Source organism: Oenanthe melanoleuca, chromosome Z (assembly GCF_029582105.1).
Source record: "Oenanthe melanoleuca isolate GR-GAL-2019-014 chromosome Z, OMel1.0, whole genome shotgun sequence".
Taxonomy (NCBI): domain Eukaryota; kingdom Metazoa; phylum Chordata; class Aves; order Passeriformes; family Muscicapidae; genus Oenanthe; species Oenanthe melanoleuca.
In genome coordinates, this window is record NC_079362.1 from 6160084 (window position 1) to 6173336 (window position 13253).

Consider the following 13253-nt stretch of genomic DNA (forward strand, 5'->3'; position numbering starts at 1 on the left):
GAAGTCCAAGGAAAGCTGTGTGGGAACTGTCTGAATAAAGGAAATTCTCTAATGAGGTGAAAAATGATAGGTTTGTCAGCTGAAAATGGAGGATGTTTTGTTGATGTATCCTCTTATCCCCTTACAAAAAATGTGTGGTGAGATTGGACAACAGCAACACCAATTTTGGGGCAATTGGAAGGAGGTGTTTGTTTTCCTTGAAGTCCAAAGAAATTTTGTTGTTAAATCAATGGGTAACTGGGCTGAGGCTTGCTCCTACTTGAAGGTTTTATTTGATTCAGTAAGAGCCAGAGATTGCCTTAAAGTCCCAGGTAGGAAATGTAATATCCCCACCAATTTTGTTTCACTCTTCTTATGCTTGTATGGAATTGTTTATTCTTTTTATCCATACACACTTCAAATAGGTTTTTATTCTTGTTGAATTACCGATCTCAACAATTTCCTCATACATAGCATTGAGTTTCAAAGTCTGTTTTTGCTGTATATTGAAAGAAAAAATCTCTTTTCAATTTCAAACCTGCTGTCTTTCAGCATCTTTAAATGTTTCATCTTTGACTATTGTAAGACTGGAAGAAAAGCAGATTTTGAATGCCTTGTGTACACCACTTGTTGTTTTGCAGACATTTGTTATGCTCCCTCTTACTTTTCCTGTGCAGACAGATAAAATCGTTGTCTTTTCAGTGCAGTGTGTTGGTTTTTCTTGCACTTTTAAATCATTTCTCAGTGGCCTACTCAAAAACTTCTTTGTTCAGTGGTGTATTTTATAGCAACAGTGACCTAACTAAAGAGAAAACTGTAAGATTTATTTGTCAGAAGATCCTTTCAATACTTTCTATAATCTTTATGCAGCATTTTATTGTTAAATTTCCTTCTGATTTTTTTTTCCTGTTTTAGCCCACACTGTATGGAGCTGAGGCTTTTTTTAAGCAGCCCTTGATGATGGTTAAGTTTCTTTAAGGTGTCATAGTGGGAGGAAATAGGTCTTCCTGACTTCTTTGGGTTTTTATGTCAATATTAAACAAAGGGGTTGTGTTCCTTCCAACCTAGGCACTGACTGAATTACATAATAAATGGTGCTTTTAAGAAGATGTGTGTTTCTATGGAGTAAAAGTCACTTAGATTGTCAATAGCAATTATAAACTTTTTTTGTAGGCGGGTAAATCTGTCTTCTCCTAATTAGTGTCCTTTTTAAGTAGTAGTTTGTTTTGGGGTTTTTTTATGGCAGAGAGAAATTAATGATCTGAAAGTGCAGGAATTGCTGTTTGATTGCAAAAGAGATTAAATTTGTTCATGTTCTGCATTAAAAAGATAGCATGTGGAGATGTTTCATATATACAAGTTTTTCTTTATATTTGAATTAAAAATAACAAGTACTGAATAAAAGGAGTGCATTCTAAATTTGAGAATAGTTATCCCATTGTAATGTCTACATCATACATTGCTCTTTTTGTAACAGAAATATTGTAATAAACTGTCTGAGGGTGCACTGAGTCCAAGGGAAGAGAAGAAGAGTTGGTGAACCACAGTAGAGAGGTGTATGGTTACAGGAAGAACACATGAAAACTTGGCTGGACAAAGCATCTATTTTCCCTCTTTTTTCCCACTATTTTGGCCATTTAGGTAGATACAGCAACCATAAGTCAGTTCAGCCACTGTGATGGTTTAGGGTCAACACAGCCATCTGAACTTTTAAGAGAACTGCTTCCAGTCTTTGTTACACCAGCAGCTTTCTTACAGATACACCAGCACATTGTTGTGAGGAAGTTAAAGAAATAAATGAAATATTTAAATGAAATCTGATTATTTAACAAGATAGCACTTATCACATAGAATTTTATCACATAGGCATGTAGTCTGATCCATCTGTGTAGGAAGCAGCAGTTAGGAAAAAAAAAAGATTACTTTTTGTAACTCAGATATTTTCCTTGGTTTTATTGTTCTGGTCTTATAAGAACTATTGTGCTCAGCCATCTGAATGGATAGGTGTTTCAGGGATGCAGAATTAAAATATTGTATTTGTGTTAGGGACTGGTGCTGTCACATGGCTGTGCAGTTCTCTATTTCTATATAAAATATTGGTACTGCTCGTTGAACTAGCTGAAAATTTTATGAGCTGCTTTATTGTTTGGAAATTGAACAGTTTGCATGGCAGTTTTTTTTCTGAAAAATGGAAGAAGGAAAACAAATTCCGTTACCAGGGCATCCTACAGACCTGGTGAGAAGTTTGAAAAAGTCAAAGAACTTAGAAGGAAGATCCAGGAGTACATTCAGTAGTCTAGCTACTCTTTTGAAATTATAAGAAGTATTTTTTTGTCTGGATACACTTTTGAGAGTAAGTGTTGTACAGAAGGAGAGAAGGATATTGCAACAGACTCTCTGCATGTGTAAGCAAAACTTGAAAAATCAGTACTTGTGCTTGAAGCTCAGGATAATGATAAAATGGTCTAATGGCAGAAACCAGTCTGCATCACAAATTAATCCCTTTTGTATTCATAAAATATCACAAGCAAAACCCATGGTGCTGTCACATTTTCATATGAATATCCAGGATATTCACATAGTTTGCATTTATTCTGCATTTATTCTTAAATAACGTGCAATTATTTCTGTAGATCATCTGGCTGAGAATTTTAGCTTGAGTCAGGAGAGTATTTTTTAAAAAAATCTCTTGATCATCTCTACTTACTGTGTTTTGCTTTGTGTGACAGCAGGCTAAGACCCCAAGAACTGGATCCATGTGAGATTAAAATAATCTTAAAGAAAATAGCCCAGCACTCTCAAATTCTTGGAACTTGACATGCTGGGAATTGACTTAAAACATTCCAGTGGGTAAATGGAAATTCAGTCCACCCTGACATTCTAGAATTTGTACAGAGAAAACAGTTCTGAGACCTGTGTAGGGATGTGCAGACATTGTGTCCTCAGCTCTAAGGGTTTCACTCTGCACATACAATTCTGTAAGGCCATGCTCCTTACAAATACAGGCATAACCTTTGTTCTTCTCAAAGTACACTGAAAACTATTAATAGATCTTGTTTATCTTGCTTTTCTTATTATATGCTGTCTCATGTCATGAGACGCATGTGGCTTTTTCTGTCAGTCATGCTTTGGCTTGACATTTGCTTGGTCCTCTGGTGTGAAAATAATTCTGAAAATAACGATGCCCACCTTCACAGAAGATTTATCCCCATCTGACTTCCGTTTGAACCAGCTCACAAGGATTGTCTGGAAGTGCACAAACTGACTGCACTAAGGGACTTTCAGTGGGATCAGGTCATGAAATGTGGCCAGTGCTTGATCCTGGAGAAGTGAGGAGATGAGAACATGCAGAGGGACATGAATGGCATCAATTTTAGCTGCCCGTGAATCCCTGGAACTGTCCAAGGCCAGCAAACTGGAATAGTGGAAGATGTCCCTGCCCATGGCAGGGGGTTAAAATTAGACACATTTAAGATCCCTTCCAACCCAAACCTGGGATTCTATAAAAATTGAAACCACCAGCTCTACATTTCCAGTAAATTCAATTCAAGAGTCACATTCAGGAATTGCCCTGTTACAACAAAACATAACAGTGAATCAATGATCCAGATGTGTAGGCATTGCACCACAGAAGAGTATTTAAATTGTTATTTACCTCCAAATAATAGGTAAGCTTTGTAATCTTATCAGATGTAATTTTGCCCTCCCCACAAGTCAGTAAGGTGGCATCTGGCTCTAAAAATGTTTTCTGTGTGATACTTTCACATACCTATTTATGCATTCAGTCATTACTCTAGTGTAGTTTTTACAGTTTACTTAAAAGCAACATTCTTTTCCATACCAGCAGTTGTCACAATCTGCTCCCTTCTCATCCTCTCCATTTTCTTTGTCAGTAAATTTTTAAGGGAGCTTCAGAATAATGTTGCAGAAAGCAAACACCAAAATTAGGAAAATAGTGCAAGGTGAAGAGACCCTCTGCCCAGATGTAAAATTAGGAATTTAAAATGCTTATTTTTGACCTCATGATTAACAGAGAGAGAACCTCCTGCCATTTCTCAGCAAGAGTATAGATTTTTACAGGAATTGTAGCACCCACACCATTAGGTTATGGTGCAGATTTTATGTACAGACTGGAAGACAGCATTTTTCTTTCTGAGCCAGAAGTCATCACTGATGTGGTGGAACTGCTGCATCTTTTCTGGGGAGGGAGATGGGGTCTTCCTTGTCACCTTTGCAGAGGAGTCAAGGAAATCAGCACAGTCCAAAAGGCACAATTAGTGATGAGTATTTCTTTCCTTGGTGATATCTCCAGTTTGCAGTTGTAGATTAAAGATAACATCCATTAACAGTAAAGCATGCATATATTTATGAGCAAGTAAGAGTGTGAATTTGAAAACTACCAGCAAGGAGTAGAAATTACCTCTATGTAGCACATATATGTGCACTTATGCAAGTTCCTCAGACAAATTTTTTTGATGTTTAAATGAGATTTATACAGATTGGCCATAATTGAGTACACTTCACCTTGTGTGTATCAGATAAAGACACATGATAAAAACATAATCATCTGGCTTTGTCATTTTAAAATATTCATCTTTGTATCTTCCAGAACTTGTTGGTCTAATGGCAGTTTAAAAACCTGTGCCATAGCCATGCTCACATAAAAACCAATGCAACCCTACCCTCACTGTATTCTGAAATAAATAAACTGCATTTTGAAGTGATAGGATTATTTTGGGACATGTGACAGAAAATAAGCTAATTTACTGATTTGGGTTCAAGTTCACAATGAAAATAATTGGACTTATTGCCATGTGCCCACCTACACTCTCTTAGCAAATCATCCGGTTGCTCTAATGCTGCATAATTAAACTTACTCCTGGAGCTGAGATTTTTTGGAGCATTGCTTGTGATGAAAAATTATTCAATAGTTGATTCACTTTTTAATAAGATTTTTTTTTTTTCTTTTCCTCAACTACAGTTTAAATGATTTGTCAAATACTTGTTATATAAATAGCCAATTATTTTCCTAAGGTTCGTTGGGAACGCCAGGAATAGTTGCCCCGAAGATGTACTTCTACAGTGTAAAATTAAATTGTAAGTTACTTAATGGGACAGAGATTTTCATGCCAGTATTCATTAAAAGTAATTAAAAATGAAAAATCTGCTTCAATGCATATTAAAACTTTTAAAGTACCAACTCCTTTAAAACTAATAAGGAACACCCTGGCTAGGCTATTGCAAAATTCCATTAGATTAAAATTACCTCAGATGAAAAGCCATTAAATAGGCATTTAAACAGGTAAATAGAAGATCAGGAAATACTGACTAGTCCAGTGTTGGAAGTATGACTCCACAGAGAACACTGTAATAACTTTTCAGTGGCTATAAGGAGGAGATAAGTATTTTGCAAAATAGAGAGTAGGTACCTATGCAGAGTATAATTTCACTGCATGGTCTATTTTATGAGAGTTCTCAAAAATGAAATAGGCATGAAAAAGTATATAAAAATACAAAAAAAAAAAATCTTGTTAACAGCACAAGATATATAACTATTGCAGCAGTGATTCTTGTAGAGCCCTGTCTCATTTTAAATCCTTTGAAGTAGACAATTTAAAGTGAAAATGTATTCTGGAATGCATTTAATTATGTCTTTTCCTTTATTATTTTTTTAATTATTATTTTTCTAGTCCTAGCATTCTGAAACCTGTGATTATAGTTACTACTGTATGGATATGAAGTCAGTTCAAAACTTTTAATATAATTTTAAACTTTTCTTCAAGTGAGGGTAGCATAGGGGAAGTGCCACTATAGAATGCAAAGAAAAGTAGGAAAATGCTATAGATAATAAATTGATTTTAAACTGGATTTCCAAATACATGTCACTACTCATTTCACTGATACTATAACTATATCATTGAACAGAAGTGTAAATTGTAGGTGGAAAAGATGACAGATTAGCTGGTGGAGAGAGAAATTGGTCATCATAAAAAATGCTGATTTGTCTAAATTAAGGATTTTACTTACCACACCAAATTTAAGAAGGTATTAATTAAAATAAAACTTAAAAATAGTCTTTACTTTTCATTTTCTCAGAGCCTGGAGTTTTTACAAATCAAAGTGAAGAGGATAATACTATATATTCCGATTTTCTTGAAACAAGTTGACCTAGATATATTTTAAAACCAATAGGATGGCAAAAACCACTTTTTTTTTTTTTTTTTTAAATAAAAATATGTAAATTTGAACTTTTAAAGAAGCCTAAGAAGAGATGAAATTCCTCTGGAAAAAAGAATGTAAGAATGCATGAGAAGCAGTTTCTGAAGGAATTCCAGACAGGAGCAATTGAATTTTGCCCAAAATTGTTTTTGTTTGGTCTTTAGTTGGTAAAGTGTTTTAGTGGTGCAATGGTGTCTCAAACCCTCATGGAGGAGGAAAACTTTATATGGAATTACGAGAGCAGGGGTTGTGCAATGTTAAACCTCTGAGGGTGGGGGAGTTTGTAATTTTTTTTCTCTCGAGTGTAAAGATGTTTTCTTCTCTTTCTGAAGATAAGGATATCTGAGCAGTGAATCCCTTCAGCATGACACACAACACTTGAAGTTTCCTGCAGGTTCTTTTGGCACAGTGTTTTTAGAGCCTTCTGTGGTCAGGAAACTGGCTTTGAAAAAGCAGTGAAACCTCTGAATTTTAACAGATGCCTGTCCCGTGTTGAATGCTAATACATCCAACTCAGATTTAATAATATATACTAAATTCCCATATTTCATGGGAATATGCCCCTTTTTTTTTTAAATGTTTCACACCTCTGTTGATCCAAACATGTGCTAGTGCTTGTTTTTGAATAATCCTAATTAAATCAGGGATCAGTTATAGCTGAAGTTACAGTTTATCTGTTTACATAAATTACAAGCAAACATTCATTTGGAAACATGTTAGAGACTCTCTTAAACTTTTAATTAATATGAATAAAATAAATAATCATGACGATTATTTAAGTATTTTTTATCTTTTAGCCAAAAATTGAAGGTTATCCACCTGTGCTTTTCTGATTCATTTTCATGCTTTTTAAACAGAATTTATTTAATTTTTTTATTTCTTAGCTTTCCAGGGAAAGTTACCAACAAGTTAACCTAATTTAGGAGATCTTTACAGTTTAGGCCACTTTTTTATAAACTATATGAATATGAGGAAGAATGCTTTGATTTGGGTTTTATTTTGGCAACTATTTTAACAAAAATATTGTACTTTCAAGGAAAATGTATCTTTCTATATATGAATTGCTGTAATCCTTCAAGTTTTTTCATATCACTGAGTAGCTCACTGTTAAGATAATTTTATTAAATTTTAGTTTCTCATGTGTCAAATTATTTACCAAATGAAACCAGTCTAAATTTCATTCTTTTCAATGGAGCTTTGCCATTTAATATTTCATAAAAATATTTGATGCTTGAGCAACTTGCTTGCAAATAAAATTAATGATTATGTAAATTGAGTTTCATGATATTAGGAGATTCATAATGAAAAGTTTGACTATCTGAAAGCTCAAGCTTATACAATAACAAGATACTACAAAATTCTGCAAGCAAGATGGTATATTTTGTGTCATCTTACTGATATAGTATGGACCTGTGTAATTAAATCATTCAGGATCAATATACCACAAAGAAAAGATATCTAGAACACATTTTAAAAATCTATAAAGAAGAATCAAACAACCACAGGAATTGCTTAGCTTAAACCCCAGCTCAAAGATAATGATTCCACATTATTTTTTTCCACATTATGTCATATTAGTTACCAAAAGTAAAGATATTTGAACACATTGATAACTATATAAAAATTTTATTTTGAAGTAGAACTGGGTAGGGGAGTAATTTGGGTTTTCTTTAAAAATATTGAAGTCTGGGGCACAGGAGTGAGTGTGAAGTTACTCAGATTGGGAATTGATCTTTATACAGTGTATGGCTGTGGGTCTTCACAGAAGCCAATTATTAAACAGATATAGTAGATTATTTTTTGTTCACAAATTCTACTAAATTGTATCCTTAACGGGCTTTATTACGAGGAAGAAAAATATTTGCAATATTAGTAAAGGATAACTGGATTATGTTTGATTGATTCTTCTAATAAAGGCCATGTTAGCTCCCAGTGAAGACTCTTCAACATAAATGCTGTTTTTGTGATGGGCCAACCCTTTCTCATGATAGAAGACTGATTTTTAAACATGACTTATAGTAGAGAGGAGCAGCCTGAGTGAGATCCAGGAGCCAAAAAGGGGACAAAGCCAAAGGGTAAGGAAAGAGTGTTCTGGTCTGCAGGAGGGCAAAAAGCTGTCCTGGACCAGAAACAAGGGCTCAGGTGGCAGGAACCAGGAATCTGGGCTGTGAAAAGAACAAACAGGCAGGGGACAGGAACAAGGCACTGGTGTGAACTCACAGGCAAAGCACAGGATGTGCTGGCAAAAAAAAAAAAAATGCAGTTACATTGAGCTTATTGGTCTTTTCTTCAGAAAAAAGTCAGGTTTATCCAAAGTAGCTTGCTGAAGGACTCAAATGGCTTTACATAAGAGTTAAATTTTTTATTGTGACAGTTACATAATTTAAATGCCCATTTAATGGGGGTGATTTTTCAAGAAAATATGTGTGGCTATATTTAACAGGTAAAACCCAAAATGAGAGCTAGGTATTTTTAATTATATTTGCAAGTGCTATTTTTTATTTATGTTCTAATAAATACTTAGAGGATTAAGTATATATAAGTATATATATAAAATACATCAAATGAAGACAAAAAGCACAGGAATCTGCCCCTTAATGGTTTTCCAAGTCACTATGTGATATGGCCAAATTCACTATTACTTTCCTAGCTTCTGACAGTGAAGTTTTGTTCCAGGGTGCACCATGACTGTGCTTCAAACAGAAGTCTGCTTAATAACTTTGTGATTATGGATTGATATCAGGAGATAGGAAATTTAAATTTAATCATCTGCAGCATAAAAAGAAACCTTAGCACAGCCTTTACTTCCTAATCTTGTCTCTCAGTCCTTCAAGCTATTTCATTCAAGGAACAATCTGTTTTCACAAAATGGTGAGTTTCCCTGTTCCTGCATCACCTTGAATTTCAGAATCACTCTTCAGGTAGAAAAATCTTGGAGTTTTGGCATTTGGGTTTTTTGAGGCTGGGGGTTTTGGGATGGTTTTTTTGGGGGTTTTTTTGTTTGGTTTGGTTCAGGTTAGGTTGGGGGTATTTTTGTTCTTATTTGCTTTTTTTTTTTTTTTTTTTTTTTTTTTTTTTTAATTCTTTGCTAGGTATTGTAGTTCCACTTGGTTTTCTTTCATTTTCTTTAATGTTGTTTGTTGTTTTTTTATCTAACCTGGGCACTATCTAGAAATCCAGACTTTCCCTCTGCCTTTTGATGAGACCTTTTCACTCAGTTTTTATCAGTTCTACCACCTCCCTCAGAGGAACTCTGATTTCTCTGGCAGTACCCAGCTCTCTGTAGTTTGGTTTTTTTTTTTGGTGCAAAGTAAAACAATCTGCCTTGAAGCCAAGACCTGAAAAATCATGAGCAACCTGCAATGATTTTACTCTGCATTATTAATTTACATCAAAAGAAAACCTCTCTCCTTCTTATGTAGATAAATTATGTGGTTGGTTAAGAATTATAATCTGATAACAGAATGGGGGTTTTCTATATAAGTCTTTATTGCCTGTAGGAGCAACTACTCAAGAAACTCTGGAATTTTAAAATTTCTAGCAAAATTTACTTCTTGTGATGATGATATAACTTCTGTTTTTCAGAAGGAAAGAACAAACCAGCTGGTGTAAAGTGTGGTATCAGAATTGGCACATCTAGGAGTTTGAAAACAATCTCACCATAAATTGTAGGAGCCGCCTTTAATATTCTTTAGCTGCACATTAATTCACATGAAATAATAACAGGAAATATATACAATTCTGTAGAAATTATTATTTAACACATGTTCAAGAATGCTTTTCATTCTTTAATACAGTTTAGTTGATTTTCAAATAAGCACGTCAGACATGAGGCAATGAACAATCTTTCCTCATTCATTTATCAAATATGACATATTTGTTTGAACTGATGGGACTCAAGGTTCTGAAATTACTGGAAAAAATTATTGTAGAAGCTAAATAACAAACATAATAATTAACAACTTCGATCTTTCTGCTCTGATTATTACTGATTGCTCCATGGGGATGGAATATAAGGATTGCTGTAAAAGGATGTGGTGCTTCAAGCTCAGTTTATTTCTCCATCACTACACAGACAATATGAAATATTCTAGAAAGCTGTGCATTTGCTCCTAGATATTTCAACAGGAATGGTAAATTAGAAAAAAAAATCCTCAAAGATACTGTCTTTACACAGAAAAGCTTTTAAGACGATAAATTACCACCTGCATCTCACCAAGAGAGAGATAGTTCATATGTTCACTTAATATTTTTTATTTCACAGTGACCTTGATTTTTTCCCCCCACAAATGTGTTAGCCAGTATTAAAATGATGAATAACCTGATAAAAATGTAAGGTTAATGGGCTTTGCTTAAAAAAACAAATAGGGAGCTGAAGAATCTTGTTAAATTTTATAAATACATATAAAGAATTTAATTTAGAGCTGAGCAGGTCTGTTCTTTGGTCATTTCCCTTGGCAGGTTTTATTTCTTGCACTCTAAGCTGTTACTTCTCTTGTTCAAGTTTAATAGAAAAAAAATCAGCTAGCTCTGAAGTTTTATTATGCCAGTATGTAATAACTTCATAAGCCAGAAATAGTAAAACATGAGGGGTTAAAAAGAAGCCCAGAGATCCATTGCCATCATTAATTTTAGCATAAAAATCTGAAATTTTTCTCATTCAAGCAATTGAAACTAGCCTTCATATTTTGCTGAAGACCTGTCTCTGCATTTCTGTTCACAGCAATGGGAAGATTATCCTATTCACTGTATAAAACACCGGGTTTTTGAATAAAGAGACCTGGAAAATGAAAAAAAAAAAATCAGGTTGAGAGTACAAAAGCCACATACTCAAACTTCTAAATATCAAGCAAATTTGTTGACAGAACTGAATTCTGCTTCTCCTGAAAAAATGCATGTTGCATAAAATTTAGAAATTTTTGTAACATTTTCTGTAGTTTGTGTATGCCAGCAGAAAAAAACCCCAAAATTTTGGGAACAGAAGCAGATTGAACACAACAGCAAGGATCATGACTTCAATTCCCTGTAATTTCCTATACTACCTATCATGACATCTACCATATTCCCCACATCCTCTACCCTTTTTAAAATATTTAACTGCAGAGGTGCAGCCCTTTTGGACAATGGCACGTAAAATCTATACAACATTTCTACTCCATGCAGAATAAATATAAAGGAGGAGACTGAGAAATTGAATCATGATGCATCAGTATCCTCCCTCTGCCTTTTTAATGGTGACTGAAAGATTCTGTGTCACGTTTGAGTAAAGGAATCTGACATTACACTTTAAGGTTGCTACTTTGAAAAACACAGGGGAGTTTTATTCATGCAGCTTTTGACAAAGTGTACTGGAAAAGAGGAACTCAAGTGAGATTACCCACCTTTTCTGTCTTTTCAATTTAATGAAATTTGCTGGCTTCTAGATTGAGTTATTAGTTTCAATTTGCCCACTAACTCGTTCAGAGGAAGGGAATTTTTTAGATGGTTAAACAACCTTGTCAATTAGATGTTTAATGAATTAAGATGAACTGAGACACATCCTTAACTGGCATCTGTTGATAAAGAAGTAGCTACATTTCTTGAAGTTGCAAGAATCACTACTGATTACTCCATCAGAACTACTACAGTTTGGGGTTTTTTTAGGGCCTAAATGTGACTTTTGGCCCCAATATCCTCTGGAAGTTATAGTGGAAATCCTTGAGTGAAACTTTAAATTACACTGTATATTGTATATTGTATATTGTATATTGTATATTGCATATAATAAGACTTCTCTCTCACTCTTTTTTTTTTTCCTCTTTTCTTCAGTTGTTTTAAACATATGATTATTGCTTTTACAATTTCTCTGCTAATCCTGGCATCCCCTTGTGTGCTTCCTGCAGATGTGAATGAATGTGAAGCTGAGCCCTGCAGGAATGGTGGGATCTGTACAGACCTTGTTGCCAACTATTCCTGTGAGTGCCCAGGTGAATTTATGGGAAGGAACTGCCAACAGAGTAAGTACAGAATGGTTTTAAGCTTCATTTTTTAATATTATAAAATATAAGATTTTATTTTTACAGGAAAAAAAAATGTTTTAATGTACTGTGGAAATACTTCTTTGCAAGTAAAGAAACCTCAAAGTAGCCATCTTGTTCCCTTGAAAACTGATGGAATTTCAGAGGCCAAATCTGTCACACATTCAAGAAAAGTATCTCATATGATGGAAATATTTTCAGAATATATAATAAATATCTATAATTAAACAAGAAGTAAAATAGTGTAAAGAAGAAAAATACAAAAAAATTATTCAGGCCTGGGTTTCATTTCATCTAATATGCCATCTTCAGCAGTGTTATTAGCAGAAATTAACAAGTATAGGAACAGGGCAGAAATATCTGTTATTTGCTCTGACATGTCCTTAGCCTCTGAAATCTGGACCACTGCTTTGTGGGGAAATCATTAATAGAATTAATAACCATTAATGTATCTGTCCTGGGAACAATCTCATGTGATTTTTACAATAATACTGACTATGGATGCACCATAAAGGTCTGATTCCTAAAGTTCTTCTTATATGATAGACCAGGTAATCCTGAAGACCAAAAAAAAAAACCAAAAACAGAATAAACTGCTTCAGCACAAAATGCAGTATACCTTAAGAGTTAGATATTAGAGGCTGTTGGGTTTTAAATGCTGTAAAGGTGAAATCCTGTGTGTTTCAGTCAAACAAAAAAAATGGTATTGTGGATAAAGCTAATGTAGTTCCAAGGTATATGACAATAAAAAGAAACAGGAAAGTATTTGACAATTGGTGTTAGTAATGTTGGATATTACATCCAAAATACCTGTGGGCTAATCCACATTGAAGATAGGGAGTTTCTAGTACAAGAAAAATCCAACTTTGTGTAACAAAAAAAAAAAAAAATTGTTTCTTGAAATGGAATAATAAATAAATTAAACCATAACAAAACTGAAAATATTATTTTTTTTCCTGCATTCACATTGTGGGTGTATGGGGGGAATAGAAAGGAAAACAGGATGGATCAATAACAACAAATGTGGTTTTTTGAAGT

General features: G+C 34.1%; 1 protein-coding gene across 2 annotated transcripts in view; it reads left to right on the plus strand.

The window, feature by feature from the left end:
• Window positions 1–13253, plus strand: part of EDIL3 (EGF like repeats and discoidin domains 3) — a 236791-nt gene that overhangs the window by 126338 nt on the left and 97200 nt on the right. For both annotated transcript variants that reach the window (XM_056513351.1, XM_056513352.1), the window contains one exon: window positions 12081–12194. In XM_056513351.1, coding sequence (XP_056369326.1) covers window positions 12081–12194 — 114 coding nt within the window. The remainder of the gene's footprint in view (window positions 1–12080; window positions 12195–13253) is intronic.